The sequence below is a fragment of the Ambystoma mexicanum genome, chromosome 4p (assembly GCF_040938575.1).
Source record: "Ambystoma mexicanum isolate Mex_15411 chromosome 4p, UKY_AmexF1_1, whole genome shotgun sequence".
Taxonomy (NCBI): Eukaryota; Metazoa; Chordata; class Amphibia; order Caudata; family Ambystomatidae; genus Ambystoma; species Ambystoma mexicanum.
In genome coordinates this window covers 1229148366-1229168567 of record NC_090927.1, presented here as the reverse complement: position 1 = coordinate 1229168567, position 20202 = coordinate 1229148366, and the positions used below count along the sequence as shown (strand labels likewise).

The 20202-nt window shown below is 45.5% G+C and overlaps 1 protein-coding gene across 1 annotated transcript in view; it reads left to right on the top strand.

Annotated features, from left to right (window-relative positions):
- Positions 1-20202, top strand: part of APMAP (adipocyte plasma membrane associated protein) — a 200833-nt gene that overhangs the window by 155607 nt on the left and 25024 nt on the right. Inside the window, exon 8 of the mRNA XM_069606882.1 lies at positions 13729-13921. Coding sequence (XP_069462983.1) covers positions 13729-13921 — 193 coding nt within the window. The remainder of the gene's footprint in view (positions 1-13728; positions 13922-20202) is intronic.

The following is a 20202-nucleotide window of genomic DNA, read 5'->3' as shown; positions in this document are numbered from 1 at the left end:
ACTCTATGGAAATTCAACCAGATCCGAGATGGATGTCCAGGTGGCTTACTTTGGAGTTGATTGGTCCCACCAACTAAACGGGAGAAGTCGTCCTTGCAGGGGGTTCTCCGTCGATGCGAACTTGGTATTTCGGCACTGCAGCAGGGCTTCACCGGGCAAACCAATGGTCCAGGAGTTGCAGCAGGCGTCCTCTTCAAGTTCTTCTTTGGTTCCTTCGTCCAGTGGTTGATTCTGCCTTCCAAGCCAAAAGTCTTGCCTTTTATTCAGTTCTCTCCCATTCATTCCAGCCTAGCTGTCAGTCACCCAGCAGGGTGGCTGTCCTTGCCGGACAGTCAGCTGGCCGATCACCACAGAGTGCATTTGTGTCTCCTAGGAGACTAAGCACAGGGAGTTTCGGGCACCTCCCTCACTGCCTGCCTACTGCAGACACACTGGAGTCAGAGGCAGGCTTCACTCGTGAGTCTCGCCAAAGGCAAAGCGAACAATGGGACCAGACCTGGTTTGGTGTGCAGAGTAAATCTCAAGAAGGACCTTTCCACAAAGAAATGGAAAAATGTTACATGAGAAGCTAGACAAAGGGGATACTAGGTAACCCCTCCAGCACCGTACTGTAAGATAGTGTGTGTTGGGTCTAGAAAGTTACAAATGTAAGTGAAGTCAATTTCACTTTACTGCTCTTGGAAACAGTAGTTTATCCAAGAGAAGGTATTTAAACCTTTGGGAAATCTGAAAGACTTCCCTGGGCCACTGCACTGAAGGTGCTGTGTGACCCAATGTAAAAGATGATGCCTATGGAGTTTGTCAGACTCCATAACCAAAAGAAACAGTGTTCAAAATCACATTAAAATACATGAGAGTGGGGAAAAGGGTCTCACTCTCTCCAGGTTAAAACAATCAAGTCCTCAAAATCCATTGCTGGGGGTCTATAAGGTGGAGGGAATTAGTACATTTCTGAGAATTCTCCCGAACACTCGTTCCGCCCCACCCCCCCCAAAAAATAAGGGACAGGAGGATTTAATCCACCCTTGGATGAATCTCCTTACTCCAGTCGGTCATACTTTCTGGAGAGACCATCAGCATTTGGTGATTACACCCTGACCTATGTTCAATGGTAAAATCAAACCCCTGTTGGCTGATTGACCATCTTAACAATTTAGGATTTTCCCCCTTCATCTGCATTAACTATCTCAAGGGTTGGTGGTCTGTTTGAACAAGTATGGTCTAAACTTCTTCAAAGACCACACAATGGCAAAACATTCACGTTCTATGGTTGCCCACTTTGTCCCAGGTTCCTTCAGTTTCCTACTGATGAAGCAGATTGGATGTTCCCTGCCTTTCTCATCCAGGTGGCTCGGAACTGCACCTATACCTGTATTGGAAGCATCTGTCTGTACATTAAAGGATTGGTTGTAGACAGGAGCTCTTAAGACTGGAGCTTGACAAAGTGCTTGTTTAAGTCCTTCAAATGCCTTAGTGCACTCCTCATTCCACCTGGCCTTCTTGGGGAATTTGGGTGAGATCACCACATTCAATGGAGAAGCTATGGACCCATAGTTCTCACCTGTGAGATCTAGAAAGGCTCTCGCTTGGGTTTGAGTAGTAGGGGTGGCCCAGTCGTGTACAGCTTGTACTTTGCTAGGCAATGGCCTTATTTCACCACCGCCTACCTCCTGTCCAAGGTGGACCACTTTACTGTGACCAATTTGACATTTAATTGCTTTTATGGTCAGATTGGCCTGCCGAAGAGCCTGCAATACATTTCCTAAGTGGTCAATATGTTCCTTCCAAGTAGGGCTGAACACTGCAATGTCATCCACGTATACAATGCAGGAGTCCTCCATCCCATTCAGAACATGATTCACCATCCTTTGGAATGTAGCAGGTGCATTATTTAGTCCAAAAGGCATAACCTTAAACTGGTAGAGACCTCCTGGCGTTGTAAATGCAGTTTTCTTCTTGGCATGTTCTGTCAGAGTTATTTGCTAATAGCCTGAGGTTAGGTCAAATGTACTGAGGTACTTGGCTGAACCAAGTTTGTCCACCAGCTCATCTGTCCAGGTAAAGCATGGGCATCAGTCGTGGTGACTGCATTAAGGGCTCTGTACTCCACACAGAATCTCAACTCCTTGGATCCTGCCTTTTTTACTAGCACAACTGGACTAGACCATAGACTTGTAGATGGCTCTATTACCCCGAGATCAAGCATCTTGTTGACCTCTTCCTTGATGTGGGTTCTTACATGGTCTGACATTCCGTAACCTCTGATTTTAACAGGTAAACGGTCACCAGTGAGAATCTCATGCTAGCCTCAAGGGGTCAAGCCTGGTGATAGTGAAAACAGAGGGGCAAACTGATTTAACCGAATTGTGCACTCCTCCTTCTGTTCCAGTGTCAGATCAGAAGATAGATTAACTTCTATTTTCCCATCTAATGGTTGTCCCTAAAGGAGGCCAGGTAGAGGTTCACTCACCTCCTCCTCTTGAGCAGAGGCTAGAAACAAAGCTCCCAGTTCTGGTCTAGAGACATAGGCCTTTAGGCGGTTGGTGTGAAAGACCCTGGGGTCCTCTTTAGGGTTGCCCAAGTCCACCACATAATTGACCTCTCCAAATTTTGTCACAACTTGAAGGGTACAATCCATTTGTCCTGTAAGGCCCTCTGCCTTGTAGGTACCATAACTAGAACTAGCTGGTCTTGACCAAACTCAACCATTTTGGTCTTCTGGTCATGCCAATGCTTCACCAGAGCCTGACCTGCTTTCTGTCATCATGTGGGTCATTCTCTTTTGGAGACCTAACACATAGTCAATGACTCCCACTGGCTTGTGGGAAGAAGCACTCTCCAACCCCTCCTTGATTAGGGCCAATGCACCTCTAACCGGATGACCATAGAGGAGCTCAAAGGGGCTGCATCCAACCCCTTCCTGAAGGACTTCTCTATAAGCAAAGAAGCAGTAGAAGGTCCCACTTTCTTATAAGGGGTTCTTCTAAAGCACCTATCATGCTCTTCATAGTTCTATTAAACCTCTCTACTAACCCATTGGTCTGGGGATGGTATGCTGTTGAGAACTTGTAGGTCACTCCACAGTTTTTCCACATGGCTTGCATGTAGTGAGACATTAGATCCCCTGTCAGAGATATCTTCCTTAGGAAAACCTACTCTGGTAAAAATACCAAGTAGGGCCTTAGCCACTGCTTGAGCAGTGACAGTCCTTATAGGTATGGCTTCAGGATATCTGGTAGCATGGTCTTCCACAACCAATATTATTCAACAATCTTGTAATCAATTCATTTTTCTTTCCTTTAACAGGGAGACTCCTGACTTTACACATTTCTTTCAGTTGATCTGCTGTTAGAATGATCAGGGTTTCCTGCCTGAAGTTATCTATATCTGGCATGTTACAATTGCTTTTCTAGTGGAGCTTAGCCTTGTGAAGTTTTTTAGTTGAACAAAAGCAATGCAAATTCTAGTGTAACAACTCTACAATATATCCTCACCACCTGCCAACAGTGTTAGGCAAAGTTTGTATACAGTACTCTCTGGGAACACTACAAACAACTCTGACTACGGGTATAGGAAACCCAACCTTTTGTGTAAGCTTGTACTACACAGTTTTGGTAGCATTTTGAGCAGCCAGGCTTATCTCAAGAGGGGTCAATGTGAGCTGTAGTGGAGTAACATAGAGATTTACAGTTACGAATATTCAAATAACTCTTACACTCCAGGTTTCTTGAATAAACAATTGCTATTTTGTTTTTATCTGTCAGTCAGCTAGAATAAGCCTTCTTCAGAAGGGAGCAATATAACAATAACACTCAAATACACTTCATGAAATACACCCTCTTAACATCTCTAAATCAGTAGATATGCTTTTGGAAATGGGCTCTCAAACACAAAATGAGTTCCGCTGGAACATGTTGCGACAGGAGGAACAATCTTCTGGCGAACATGGTCTGCAGAGACCTCCCACTACCTGTACGGTACGAGTGGCGATTGCACGAAGACATTGTTCTCAATGTCTTCGCAGATTGGGGCTTCCCAGAGATCGACTTATTCACAAATCTGGAGAACGCACAATGCCCAGATTACGCCTCCAGGTACCTGCTGAACCCCTCCAAGGGGAACTGACTCTGGATAACATGGTCAGGGAAACTTGTCTATGCTTTTCCCTAGACTCCCCTACACAACAAGATAGTGCACAAGATGCACCAGGAACCAGTCACGATCATCCTGGGGGCCCCGATGTGGGCCTGCCAACCCTGGTTCTCTCATCTGATGGCAATGTCAGTCTCCCCTTCAAGGAATCTGCCATGTCCATACAACATGTTATCACAAGACGGGGGGGGGGACACTTCACCCATGCCCGCAAACTCTCAACTTAGTGCCTGGCTCCTGAGGTCATAGAGTTCGGACACCTCCAACTCCCTCAAAGATGCATGGACATACTTCGAGAAGCACGAAAACCTAACACCAGACATTGCTACTCCAGCAAATGGAAACGCTTTATCATCTGGTGCAATGCAAAGAGCATCAATCCCATTGACTGCTCACCAGTACATATTGTCCTGTACCTGGCTCACCTACTAGATTCAGGCCTGGTCTTCAATTCCTTAAAAGTCCACTTAGTTGCACTTTCAGCTTACACCACATCCTAGAAGAAGGTTTTGTGGTGGAAAATTCCAGTAATCAAGGCTTTTATGGAGAGGTCATCAGCATAGTTGTAGCAGGTTAGGTCATGTGAGTGGATTAGAGCAGAGCAGGGACTCAGGCGTTGAAGAGTAAAGGGGATAGGGAGGTGCCCTGTGGGACTCCGTTGATGACAGGGCGGGGGGGTAAAGGTGTTGGGAGGGAGGAGGGTGATTTGTGATCGGTTAGTGAGGAAAGAAGAGATCCATCTTAGTGCAGTGTCCCAGATGCTGAGTGAGTGGAGACTGTCCGTGAGGATGCTTTGATCGATAGTGTCAAATGCTGCCGAGAGGTCAAGGAGGGTAAGTGCCGGACAGCCTCCTGAGTCTCTGGTTCTTTTCAGGTCATCCCAAATGGAGACGAGGGATGATTCAGTTTCTCAGAGGGGTCTGTAATCAGTCTGGGTGGGGTCGAGCATGGAGTTCGATTCAGTGAAAAGGCAGAGCTGGGAGTATGCCGTAGGGTCAATGAGTTTGTCTATGAATCTGTCGTTGGAGATTAGTAGGTAGTTGGCCGCAAGGAGTGGGTCAATGGAGGTTTTTTTGAGTAGGGGTTTGAAGTGCGATGTCTTGAATGCTGCAGAGAAAATGCTTGAGGTCAGGGAATGGTTAATTACAGATCTCACAATGCTGCCTGCACAGATTGAAGAGATTATATTCTTAAGGAGGGAGGCGAGAGGGGGCATGGATCTCCTGGAGATCCAGAAGTGCGGCTGGTAGCGAGTAGCTTCAGGAATTTGGGCTGGAAGATGGTGGAGAAGGAAGAGAGGATAGTGGGGCTGGCGGGGGAAGTCCAGTTTCCCACAAGGGAGCCGTCGGGATTGGTGGGAGTGCTGCTTTCTTAGTGCTACTGGTGTGGTTTCTTTCAATAGCGATGTTGTAAAAGTGGTCCGAGAGGGCATCAGAGTGCTTGGGAGATTGTAGAGGGGATGGGGGTGGAAATCCAGGTAAGGGCCATGAATTCTGAGACGATCTTGTGGAGTTCCTGCCTGGAGTAGCGGGCATTAGAGATTAGGTTCCAGTAAAAGGTTTTGATTTTCCAGATTTCTGCCCTGTATGCCTTGAACTGCCTGCCGTAAGTGGCTCTATTACAAGGAGAAGGGTTTGTCGGCCATCTGTGTTAAGTGTTTTGAGGAATTTGATGTAAGGGGTGAACCACTTGTCTGCGGGAAGATCTGGTGGGGGTGAGTGTATGAGGTCTCTTGAGTTTAGGGCAAAACTATGTTAAGGATTTCTTTGGGGCACCAAACTACTCATCCATATGCACCCATCAGTGAGCAAAACATTTCAGCCTTCCCATACACACACCGTTCTAAACAGAAGATGAGTATTTTTCTATTGCTCCCAGAAACTTTTAAAATCTAATGGAGGGTTTGTGGGGAGGGAGTGTGTGGTTCATTTTACAATTTAATATAAATTCTTAGGATTTACAGGCAGTTCCAAAGAATACTGCGTTTGTCGGAGTCCTACCAAGATACTGTCAACGTATGCATGTTGTGCAAACATTCTTGGATGTTGTCAATATTTTCAGAGTATTTCTAACATATCCAAGGTTGCTGCTAATATGATCCTCAATGGGCCAGCATTTGAGGGGTGATTTTCAAGCATGCTCTGGCACTCTTCGGTCTAGACCAATTGAGCTCAGACTCTCATGTTCACGTTGCTGCAATAGTTTCACTTTGCCAGAGTAGTGTACATCGTCATGCCAGTGTCTGCATTGTCCATAGAAAATGACCATGCTATTTTCATCAGTTAGGTGATATTGATGCTGCTAGCCTAAAATGTTGCAACATGCAATATTGCATATGGCATTATTAGTCCACTAGTTAATCTGGCCACAAAGCAATTTCTCAAGAACAAGACATATCCCAGCTTGGAAAATTATACAGTACACTGATCAAACCTAGAATTAACTATATATGAACTAGGGGCTGTGTGGGTCATTACATTGTACAGTGCCGTTCAAGCCCATACATAGATGAGGTTGAGAGTCCGGGTGTGGCTTTTGGAGACTGAAACAGACAGAAGCGGTTTACCACAAGTGCAGGTGTGTGCATGCAGAAGAAGGCCACCCTGGCCATGCATCACTGTCTTATTTCAATGTACTTTTAGTCTGTGAGAGCACACAATTTGCTCAGATGCAGATTTCACTCGATGAAGCTGCAGAGGTGTGGGGCCTCCTACCAGCTCCACCTAAGGCAGGGGCCTCATGACTCACTCTGTTATTTCTACCACTCTGCCTGCATTTTTCCTTAAATGCTGGAGCTTCTTTGAATAATTTAGAAATGTATTGCGGGAGAGCGCGAAAAGGCCGGTTTTGTATCCAGAATAATTGTGGTGCCTTTTCAACACGCGGCTGTGTCGTCCTGATTAATACAGCCTTGAATTTGGTCTGTGTGTGGCACAGTGCTTTTGTGGCTTTTAAGCCCTGCATTGTTAATTGCTCAAAGACGGCTGTTCCAGTCTAACCATCTTCTGGCTCTTCCCTGTGCCTGCAGTCTGGCCCATTCCCATTGGGCAGCGAGTTTCATTTGACCCATTGAGTGTCTCCGGGAGGTGGGAGCCAGCACCAGCAACTAAGGCCCACATCGAAGGATCCTGCCTGTTTCCTGTACGCTACCCAACCCCCAGCCCGGTCGCCTGTGATGCTGTGTGCCCCCCCGGTCACCTATGATGCTGTGTGTGCCCCCCCGGCCACCCGTGATGCTGTGTGGCCCCCCACCTCCCCGCCGGTCACCTGTGGTACTGTGTGCCCCACCCCCTCCCTCCTGGTCGCCTGTGGTACTGTGTGCCCCACCTCCTCCCCCCTGGTCGCCTGTGATGCTGGGTGTCCACCAACCCCATTCCCCCGTCGCCTGTGATGCTGTGTGTGCCCCCCCGGTCACCTACGATGCTATGTGCCCGCACCTTCCCCCAGTCGCCTGTAATGCTGTGTGCCCCCCACCCCCTCCTTCCGGTCACCTGTGATGCTGTGTGCCCCCACCCCCTCGCCCTGGTTGCCTGTGATGCTGTGTGCCCCCACCTCCCTTGTCACCTGTGATGCTGTGTGCCCCCCACACCCTCTTGGTCACCTGTGATGCTGTGTGAGATACGTCCGGGTTTTGCGCGCTATATAAATAAACAGGATTGTTTTCCTCCACTCGAACACCACCGAACACCAACAGTAGTGTGCAATTTTAAGTACGAGTCTCCAAGTTTAAGGAAGGCCGCTTTGTTAATGTATGCTCTGTAGGGGTGCATACAAAGTAAAGCAAATTCTCCCCTGGAAGAGGAGAGCTGAATATTTCCCAGGATTTCTTACATTACTCCCATTTCATAGGAAATTGACTGGATCTTGCCATGCCCATAATAATCTAAATTGGACAAAAACAAGGCAACCATTTGTTCTGAAAGAAATTGTATGATAACAGTGTACATTAGAACATGGACAAGTACACTTCATGTCTGGACTTCATTTCCCCCTATGCCAAAAGCAACTTGTTTTTCCTCCCCGTCTACTGGTGTTTGGAAAGATTTCTCTTTTGACAACTTTCCCTCCATAGTTTCTACGGAAGCCCAAACATTTTTCTTTGTTTCTTAACCTGTTCTGACTTTTTGAGGGGAAGTACAGCCTTCAGCTTCACCTCCCCTGTCTTTTGCTCACTTATTAGGGTGGAAAATGATCACTCCTTCAGACTATCAATACTGGGAACTATGCTTCCCTTTTATCTTTTACATTTTGGGGTATGCTGTGCAATAGGGATACTTTTGTATCACCCTAGCATTTTACACTTGGGATATTTGGTTTCTTTTAAATGTACCTTAAAACATATGGCTACTAAACGTGGCTAGTGTCCCAAAAAGGCCACGTCACAAGATTTTCACTTGTTCTTTGGCCATATTGTTGTTTGGCCTTCTTCCCGCCATGCAAAGTCAGGAAATCCCATATAAGGTCATGCACTTGCCTGGGAAAGCTGCTGCTTTCACTGGCTAGTGCTGCCTTTGTCTGTGTGTGTGGCCCAAGAAGTGGGTGGGACTATCTGGTCCTGCTCCACATCTGTGGGGCATGAGTGAAACTAATAGTTGTCCCTGATTGGACAACTACTGGCTTTTTGAATTATGCAGATCTTTTACCATTGGAGGGCTTGGCCTTGCTTCCATGCTGGATTTTGCATATGAAGAGGACTCTTGCAGCCATTCCTTCAGATCAGCACTAGAGCCAAGAGCCCCTCATAGAGGAACAGCAGACTGAAGATCCGACAAAGACTCCCAAAGAGACCTGGTATCTTTTCCTGTGTCTAGCCCAGTTAAGCCCTGTTGGACTGCCTGATCTGTAAAGGCCCTTTATGGTGCTTCAACCCTTGGACTTGTGTGACCAACCAGTCTCGACGTGTTCTTGAGGATCCAGCCGTCCTCAGTCTTTGGAAGAGTCCCTCGACTGTCCAGCTCTCCAGTGGGCTACCTCGCTAGAACCGTCACTGTTCTCTGTTTGCAGATGTACGTGATTATTTTGATTACTAAAATTGTGAAAACGTAAATTATGAGTTTGAAATGTTTGTTAAGGAAATAATCACGAACATCACCACAGCGAGCCATCCCTCCCTCCCTCCACCTCCCTAACCCTAATGCATCCATACTTGGCTCCAGCAGCCAACTTACCTTTACTCCTTCACTGCAATGCCCACAATACCCATTGAGAGGTGGAACTTCCACCGCAGGGTCCTTTTCTCTTTTTTTTTTTTTCTTTGTCCCCCGCTCTTTTTTTAATGGAAGCAGGGGACACCCTTGGGCGTTTTGTTTTTCTTTTCTTTTCTTTTTTTTTTGTCAGCTTCCGTGTTTGCACTCACAACTTTGGTGGTCACCGGCATATGGTATAAATCACCTTCCTGCTGAATTTCAGCATCCCAGCCTCAAGGCATCCTATCCTGATAGGACTTCTACATCTGCAAATGGAAGGATGCTGCATTGTGGCTTCTGTGACTTTTAGGCACAATGTCCCGTTCTTAGTGATTTGACTGGTGAAGTTGGGAAATATCACTTGTGACTTGGTTCCATCTTTACTGCATTACTCTACTTACCTCTTTTGTTAATTGAAGTGTTGGAATGCATTTTAAGAACCTAGGGTGAATGTATATGTTTATTACTGACTATTGTGTGATAGTATCACCTGCTAGTTTAATTTTTAAGTGTGTGTTTAAGGCCTAGAATTAATATTTATATTTGTATTGTAAGGTTGCAGAAGTACGAGTCATGACAAAGTTGTGGTAAATTGGTTGGCATAGACTTTTACTTACAATCGGCAAAAGACAAAGAAAAACAATTCTTGTCCTGCTTACTATGAGGGGTTGCACTACCTCAACAAAAATACTAAGGACCCAGTCAGGATGTCCGTAAAGTAAAATGACCACTGTGCTGTGTCTAAACGTTTTTCCGTCCCTTACGCTTTCAAACTAACTAAAGAAAACTAGATGTCTCATTAATCCAGAAGGAGGCCCCTCTCATTCTGGACACTGACTCCAAGTCAGTCTTGTGAAAAAATATGTAGTTAAATTAGACCAATTTAAAGACAAGCCAGTTCCCCAATCTCTGGGAGGGAACCTCTTCCACTGCCTGTGAATCAAAAATGTACCTCTGCAGTCTTTTATGAGGGCTGGTTCACTGACCTGCCAGACCTGACCGTAGACTTCACCAATAGTGTATCAAGCCTGGTTCACGAACCTGCCAGACTTGATTTCATAATTTTGAGTTCCATAGATGTTTGCTCTGTCGCTGGTTTCCTGTTTTATCTTTCTCGGGGTCTCCCTGACTCCAGCCCACTGTTTATAGGTATCTTTGCACTGTTGTGGGTCTTCAACCCTTATATACTGATGGGCCCTGTCCATTTCCATTTGGTTCCCAGACCCTGTTGTACACTGGCAGGGCTTCCCCGCTTTCATATGGGTCCCAAAACCTGCTCTTCTGCAGGATCTCTGTCCCTGTTTTACTTGTAGTCTACTTGGATAGACCTGGTATACTCTCCCGCCAGGTACTATCCCACTTAGGTGTATTCCCAACGTTCGTATCATCTTGTATAATTCCAATGTCTTCGAGATTTGGTTATCATTTTTACAAAGTTTGTATCAAATTGTACAATTCCTCGTTTATCCCCTTGTGCTCTTCCTAATATATTCACAGGGCTTGTCAGCTCCCTCTCTGCCCCAAAAGCCGGTCCAACCTTTTCCCTACATTTGGGAAGTCTTGGGGTGGTCTTCGGTCTCTTCTGCAGGGGACCTGTTTAAGAAAAGATGAAAGACCTATTTGTTCAATTAAATGATCTTGACATGCTCTTAAAATATTCTCCTTCTGGCTTCCCTTTTTGGATCTTTTGGCTTTATTTGTGGTATTTGTCATGTAGTGCCCTCACGCCTTTGGGTCCATGGTTGCGCTATATAAATGTATGAAAGTAAAGAAGCAGAGCTTCTCTGTTGCTGCCACACTCAGCGTTCTCTTTCTCGTAACTCCGCAGCTGCAGATTCTCCCTCACGTCTCTAGCTTCCCCCGTCCTCGTTCTGCTTTAGCCGTCTGGCTTCCTTTCTCTCTGCCGCTGGTCAGGTCTGCCTCACTTGGACCTCTTCGATAGTTGCAACTCTCTGCATCCCGGGTTCCAGCCTTTGGGTCCCCTGCCACAGAAATGACGTCTTTCCCTTTTTATGATTAGGGCTGCCTCTTGACAACTGTACTCCCTGTGTTGATTCTGCGGTGGGCTTTTGCCTCCTTGTTCCATCTTCTTAGTCTCAATGGTATTTTGTATTAAGCTTGGGTAAGTCTCCCTCTTCCGTCCCAGTATTGGCAATGAGACCTTCTACTCCACCATAACACACAGCGGTATGAGGGATCAGAGGGGCCAGAGTTGGGAGTAAGGAGAGTGGGGATGCCAAAGGAGTAAGTGAATACTGCATTCTCCTAGGGCCATCGTCATTGGTCCCATGAAGGATTTCCCTCCCATGAGATCCACTCGCTGAGTACCACCCCGAGGGGGACTATTGGGTAGCAGCCTCACCTCCCTGTCCTCATGGAAAGGGGCCTCCCCCCATGGAAACGGTGACAATACCCTGGGATTCGTCACAGTATACAGTCCTGCTAAATTGGATTGTGTGCTTCACAGTGTGGACTCACTGTGGATACCTGACCCCATTCTGGATGTTAAGAGCATGGGTCTAAACCGTGTGAAGAACAGGAGGCTAACCCTACCATCTTTGATCTTAGTTGAGTCGTGGTGCCAACCCGGTAGGTAATGCAAACCACCCCTGGGCACAAAACCCAATGGTTTGGGCCAACAGGAAACCTACAAGTGTGATTGACAGGTCGCAATATAAAACTATGAATATTTCAAAGAAGGTAGCATTGCCCCGAAACTGAATGACCTGCGAACTGAATGGTGGAACCACTCACAAGCTGAGGACTATGTTTGTGAAGGGAGAAAAAGGGGAGCAGCTCTTGTTGTCAGGATCCAAGGAACGTTCAGGGGCTGCAGAAGACAAGTGCAAAATGGCATGCATGCAATCCCCAGGATGGTAGTTGCCCTTTTTAAGCCTTTAGTCTTGGAAGCAGCAACTTGTTACCCAAATGAGAACCGTCTAAAAAGAAAGAAATAGGCAACACATTGAACCAAGTGTGGGAGCCCCTCTACTGAGAATGAACATGGTTCAAATAACCTAATTTTTGGAATTTCCTCCACTCTGGGGGGGGTCTACAACCACATTTTAACTCACCGACTCTTCAAAGAGGAGAAATATCCATTGTGATATCAGTCTGGTCCCACCCACAAGGGCAGTCCAGCACCGAAATGCTTAGCAATTCTCCTCTGAACAAGATTACCATCAGCAACCTCAGACACGTGTTACGGCCTTGTTGGGCCTCCTCAGTGAGGTGAAACTGAGCCTCGCTAAGGCACAGGGAGCAAGGGCTCCACATCTGAATTATCCCAGGTTACGTTGGGTGAAACCTGAAGAATTGCTAAAGACTAGACTTAAGTAGTGTGCCAATTCATTCTATGCAAACCAACCTTGTAAGGTGGGGAATACCTACAGGCTTTGCTGACACTTTGATCTCCTTAAGGGCAGGGTAGAGGTCTTTCCTGGTAGTTGCAAGGGGCCTTTGCTTTGTCTATAGTGGACAAAGAGCTCATTTCCAGCCATCACCAACTTTGGGACAAGCCAACTCTGTGACCAAAGTTTGGACTGTGGGCGAGCATTGTCAAGACGTCCGGCTGCTTGACAAAATTGTCACCCCTTTGCAAATGACTTTGGCAGAACACTGTTCTGCTTGGATACCCAGAACCTTTTTGCTTTCTAGATAAGAGTTGGACGCTCACATTCCTGTCATTTTTGATTGGTTACCCCATCGCAGACTTTGTATTTCTTATATTACCTTGCACGAGTTACTTGGACGTCTATCCCATTGAGTTACTTATACCTTTAAGTCCATCATCTTAAACAAGTTAAAGGAGCCCATGAACATTGTAGACACTGTGAGAAGGGCAAAGTTGTCTGGCTCAAAACTCCCTTAGAGACTTCCCAACTGTGGAGAAAGCGGAATGTCAAGAAGGCTTCTCTTGCGTTGCATTGTCTCTTGTGTTATCCCTCCATTTGGTCTCCTGAAACTTCATAGGCAGCATCGCACTTTCTGATGTATTAAGCATTGTTTTATTCCTCTCGCCTGATTTTGGAAATTAACTGTATTAAGGCCTTTGTAAACCTGCGACTGTGTGCTGTTTCCCATATGTCATGATGGATGTCGTTGGCTTGCTGCTGGCCTTGCCAAGTAAGGTACAGGTCAGCATGAAGTCAGTTCTGGTGCTTGGTGTCAATGATGGCAAGGAGGTGGTGTATGGTCATCATATGTTATTTCAGTGACAATAATTTGAAATGTTCAGAAAACAATGAGATTTCTTCACAAACATGATGAATAAGTAGTTACATTTCTCTTTTTTTAAATATTTGATTTTAATTATGATGTTTCAATGTAGCTGACTGATGGTTTATTTCTGTTTTATTTTTTGTGGTTGTTCAATATCTCGTCACTGCAGGTACTATGTATCAGGGTTAATGAAAGGAGGAGCAGATATGTTTGTGGAAAATATGCCTGGCTTTCCAGACAACATTCGACTAAGCAGTTCTGGGGGCTACTGGGTAGCGATGTCTGCTGTTCGACGAAATCCTGGATTCTCGATGATGGATTTCTTGTCTGATAAACCTTGGATAAGAAGAATAATTTTCAAGGTACTAATACTTTATTCATTTATTTGTATTACAAAAGGCAGTGCCTTGGCACACTACATGAGTTGCTATTTGCTTCATACAAGGGAATTGTTTGGTGTGGAACAGCATTTAGTGAGACTTCAATAGGTAACGTTTTTTTCTGCAAGCCTTGTCCTTCAATTCGTCTGAATCATGAGGCCACCTTGGCTACAAGATAGGTACTGGTCCGCTCATGACTGCAGGTTTTTTCTAGAATGTGCTTGCTTCAAGTGATTTGTTAACGCATATGAAATGGATTTCTGCAAATTTCTGGTGGATATTGGTCGAAATTACTTTTACACATAGTGCTATACCAACAGTTCCTCAATTAGCTATCTGACCACTCACACATCTCCTAAACCCTAAGCTGATGTGTCTAGCTGTGTAGACACAACCGTTTTCTTGATGTGCACAGGTTCCTATCATGCTGTCAAGATAAACCATTAAACAAAGTAGCGATTCATATGCCATGTGGACTGTAAGGCACAGCAAGATGAATACTAATCTGATTTTCTTCTCATTTCCCTTGTTTAAGATACATATTGGTCCCATAAACGTTGGCGACAGCTACTCCTCTAAGTTAACATACATATATTTTTATACTGCAGTTGTGTAGGAAGGTTCCCTTCCTCTTTACCTAGAATTTTGGTGGTAGCTCTAATTCAGAAAGCACATTTTGGAGTAGCAGGCCCTGCCTGTAGTGATGTAATTGCCATGCCCCCAAAAGAAGTCCAGTCATCTCTTCAAGATATATAAAAATGACTCGGTGTAAGAAGAAATGGTGTATTTAATTTCACCTGAGATTATTTACACATTTGTCAGGAATTTGTAAAACGCAACTAAACTTTGTATTTGGTGGCTTAAATATCCTGCCGGTGCAAGTTTGCATACTCTAGTTTGCTTTTCCTTAACACTGCAAGGCTATTTAAAATCATCCGTTCAAGTTATCATCATAATACGTCTATTCGGATAAAAAGAAATCCATTAAACATCGCAGCAAGTCATAAAAGCAGTCAAAAGAACAATTCCAGATACAAAAATAAATGTGACAAAATCAGCATATATACAATCAACCATAACATAAAACCCCATTAATGAAACAGAATTGTGGTAGAAAAATCCAAATAATATCTCCTTACCATCATTGCCTGTTTAAATAAGATAGTAGCGCCCAATTCACGCAAGGTGAATCCGCCAAAGCAAGATAATATAGGGCTTGGGCGGCATTGTAAGAAATTCTGATGCCGAAGTACTGGGAGGATGTCTAAATAATAAGGGTAAAAAAAATATAAAATGGAGAAGATCATCGACAGTCATATGGCAACAGGGGCAACTGGAGTCATTGGGGAAAGCCGGGCCAAGTAACTGTATTAGCTCTTAGCATTAGATTGTTGAAGCGAGCTCTAGTTATTAGTCAACAATTTGATTTCTTGTTGGTTACTGTTAAATACATTTGGATAGACTCTGCATTGCTTACAATCCCGATTCTAGTGCAGATAGCAGCAGCACCTTTAGGTCTACTACTTTCCTCAACAAGTGCAACAAAGCGGCCTGAGGATCGTTTGGGACTATATGTAATGCAACCTATCATAGGCTACATTAAATCACTTGTCTCTCCAAACCAAATGCACACTTTGAGAAATGCTCTTCCAACCAACGAGTAGGTGTGCTAAGGAGAAGTTTAATTTCTTGTGCCAATTCCCCTCAACCTGAGACCCCTAGCACTTTTGCTGGACTTCTGGGAGTGTGTGCTTTATTCTCACGAGTGAGTGGGACTTTTTAACACTCACTCATTGTTTTTGCTCTGAAATGGGAACCCGATTTTTCTGCTACTGTATTATTTTTACTTTTAATGGAGTCATGCTTTCCTCCATGTATTTCACTAAAGGCATCTGTAATAAATTGTTGCAGCACACAGCACCCTATGTGCAGTGCTGCTGTGAAGTCCTTTGGGCTCCCCTTCCTATTTCTATTACGTTTTCCTGAGAACTACTGTATTCAAGGAAACAGTCTCATTTAAAGACTTTCCTTTAATGTTTACAGAACCTTGAAACAGTTATAACTACTTGTTGGCTCAAGCCAACACTTGTGCAACTTCCTAAAAGAGACTCCTAGCCTCCTGAAAAGATTTTAATTGGAAGCTGTGACTAAGGGCACAAGGCCCATTCTTTTCTAGCTAGAAAAGGACATTTTATGGTTAGACTCTTAATTCTAAGGTTTTGTATGGTGTTTGCTGACTTCTTTCGTCTCAGCCTATGAGTGCTCAAGGTCTTGATCGCTTACCTGGTTCTATTTCTTCAGATTTTTCTTTTTAAACCTTTTGTTTAATTACTTGGGAAAACCTATATCACAGTCATGTTTACATGTAACTGAATGGATACATTGGGATCAACCGAGCACTAAAACAAAGAGTTTACAGCAACCAGGCACAAGGTCTAGCACAATGAATTTATAAACCTGTTCATGCCGTGGGTTTTGCTTCCACTACTACGAACAAGCTTGTATACACAGAGGTAAACCCGTATATCCTTGTAAAGAGGTGGGCTTCAGCCTGGTCTGTTGGTTTGAGGGGGGCCAGGTGTGCATCTGGAAGCCCAGTAAGGAGGCATTTTCCCCACCAATGTGTGAGATAACGAGGGCTTGGACCATCATACGGAATTCATTTGGGGAATGAAGGGTTTGATTTTGCAGAGTGTTTGGATCTGTAGATATGCGGTTTGTGCCTTTTTGGTTATGTGCTTTTGGAAAAAAAGGCTAATGTCAACAATGAAGGAAGGCCAGGCATATGGTATATGGCTGAGTTTGACAGCTGAGGGGTGAATCCTTCGAGGCACATGCCATACAGCCATTTTTGCATCTGTTGCACAGGTTCTTGTTTGGTGAGAGGACCGAGAAGGACAAATTCGGTCTTGGCAGGTTCAGTTTAAGGTACACGTTTGACATACGTGTTTGGATAGCACCAGGCATTCGTGGAGGCAAGCAATGTCCTGGGGGCCACTGATTTTGATGCAAGCTGAGTGTCCACATACTGATGGATGGTTGGATGAACTCTTCATAATCTGCAAGGAACCTGCCAACCCGTCCGCAATATCCGCTGCCCCTATTCCTCCCCAGGCCCTTTGCAATGCACTCGCCACTCACTTCACCTCCAAAATCCAGGACATACTGAGCAGCCTTGTCACGCGCTCTTAGAACACATCCCCCCCCCCCCTTGTCTCCTCTGACCACTCAACCTCCTCCTTCCACTCCTTTGCCTCTGTCTCTCCGGATGAAGTCACCAGAGTTGTCAACTCCACGAAGGTCTATTCCAAACAAGTTGCCCCTTGCTCATCAAGAACAACATCTCCTCCTCGCCCCAGCTCTCGCTGATCTTTGTAACCACTCCTTTGCTACTGGGTCTTTTCCTTCTTCCCTCAAGCACTCTCTTATGCGCCCCCTCCTTAAAAAAACAGTCACCAGACCCTTCCTGTCCGGCCAACTTCGCCCCATCTCCATCACCCTTTTCCTGGGGAGACTGCTTGAGAGGTTGGCCCTCCCCCAACTTAACTCCCACACTGAACTTGTTGGCGGTCTTCACGACCATCAGTCTGGATTCCGAGCAGCCAGAGGCACGGAAACTGCTCTTCTGAAAACCTGTGAAGAACTGCTTGCATCCTTTGATTCCAACTCCCTGAGTGTCCTCACCCTCCTTGATCTCTCTTCTACTTTTGACACAGTGAACCGTTCCATCCTCATAAGAAGGCACCATGACACCCTTGGTATCGAGTAGCGGGCACTGGACTGGCTTACCTCCTTCCTAACAGACTGCTCCTCTATAGTCATACTGGGCACCTTCTCCTCCAGTACTTCCTCCTCCTCCTGTGGCGTCCCCCAGGGCAGCCTTCGTTCGCCATGGCTCTTTCACATCTACCTTACTCTGCTGGCATTCCTCATTTCCCCTTTCTCACCCAACTTCCAGTGCTATGCTGATGACACACAACTCTTCTTCAAACTTCCTACAGACGCCCTTGCCCCTTCCTTCATCCCTGACTGCCTCTCAGCCATCCAGCCCTCGTGTACTTCTAATTATCTTTGCCTCAATGCCTGCAAAAGATCCTCCCTATTGGGACCCAGGCGGCCTACTTCTTCCCTTCACTCTGGCCGCCTTCCATGGGCTCACCCCTTGCTCCCTCTTCGGAAGCTAGAAACCTCGGAGTCATCTTCGACTTCTCACTCTCCTTCGTCCCTCATACTTCAGACATTGCCAAGAAGTCCAATTTTCAGCTTTTACTTCTGAAAGGAATTCTACTTCTCCTCACCTCCACCCAGAGACTCAATGTCATCCGTGCTCAGGTTCTCTAAAGGCTTGACTATTGCAATAGCCTTCTCCTTAATCTACCTTTGTCCAGTCTGCGGCCCCTCCAGCTAATCCAGAATAGAGCAACAAGACTTATCCTTGGCCAAGCCCAGGGACTGCATCTCTCCTGCCCTACAAAGTCTTCACTGGCTCCTGATCGCAGCACAGATTAAATTCAAACGCCTCTGCATCATCCACAAGGCTGTCTGGGGCCAGGAACCACTCTATCTGCTAATCTTTCTGACCATATAGTCCTCCTCTAAACACCTGTGTTCGTCTGGCACAACTCCTTGCGTGTGAAGCGGTTTGCGAAACAGAGTGCAGGTGGTCGGTCGCTTTCCTCAGCGGGCTCCCTTCTTTGGAACAGCCTCTCCCTCCCTCTTCGTCTTTAGCAGGGCCTCCTTAAGTTCCAGAAAAGTCTCAAGACCTTCCTCTTTACCTCTTCCTTCACTCTGTCTCCCCCTGCTAATCGCATAGTAGCTTGACTGGTGTGCAGGGCCTTTATGCATCCTTAGGGCCCCGACCTCCCACATCTTTCATCCCAGCTGCTGTCTATCCCCTGCACTTGCCTCGGCTCACCCTCCACCAATGGAGGTTGTGCTTAGCTTTCTTCATAGCACTTCTCCTGCTGCTTACCATGAGCACCACAGCACCTATCCCATACCCCATTCCCCCGTGCATTTGCACCTTCTGAGTACTCACAAGGCATAGTAGGTTTGTCTTCCCCTCCCCATCGTCTCTTCTTTGTTGTATTTAATTATTTATGTTGTAATTACTTTGTCTATCATCCCAGTCTCATCCCTGTTGCCCTGTGGATCCTTTGAAACAGTAGTTGCTTCCTGTATAAGCGCCTACCAGTTGAAAAATAAATAAATAAATGGCTGTTTGGGACAGAGTTCCCAAGGGTTCCATGAATAGATTGAAGATGATTGGGGAGAGAATGAAACCATGGGGTACCCCTCAGGTGACTGGGAGTTGGTCAGATCTGAATGAGCCCATCAGTACGAAGTGCCAATTGGATAAGTAGGATGCAAACCATTTTAGGACAGTTCCAGAGAAGCTCATCTGTCCGCGAGGAGGGAAAGGGGTATTTGGTGATCAGTTGTGTCTAAGGCAGCTGAGAGGTCTAAGAGAACTAGTCCCCAGTGTTGAGGTTGAAGTGAAATATACACAGCTTCATTTTTATTAGCCTATACCAATGCTAACCGCCAGGTTTTCAGAGTTTGGGGGATTACTATTTTTCCAGCACCACAATATAGCCCAATTCGCTAACAAAAATGCACTATTAAGAAATCTTCTTTTCACCCTCTCCATTTTGAAGTAACACCCAAACGGGGACCAACGAGGGTCAATAGGAACATTCAGATCCACCATTAAAGGTAACAGGGTGCAAATGCCTAACCAATATGCAGGGAGCTACAGACATGACCAGGACATATTTGTTGTAAACCTTTATTCAGCGTGAGCCATCGGGTACAAAATGCAAACCTATAAAACACACAACAAAAAAATACAGATTAAAACCCTTAACACGAAAGGTACTTCAAATATAAACAAACTAGAGCCATATGTCACAATTGTTAAAATATCAGGTTAGCATAAAGTGCTAGAGCATACAACTGATACAATTCTGCATATAGCCGTCCTCAGCTTGTTCCTCTTATACCATGCCTGGCGAATGTACCCAGCAACAAGAAATACAACATTCAGGTTTTCAGCAGATTTACAAAAATGCATGGATTTCCTAGTTGTTGACATCCCACAGAGGTAGCAGTTTCAAATACTGCCTCTTCATATCTTTAACCTGCACATAGAAGTAAGAAATGAATGAAACTCTCATTCTGTGTGACAAATTGAACATCTTTTACTTTGGTTCTTGTCCCAGATAGCGATAACAGACCTCAATGGCAGGGTGCCCAAACGTAGT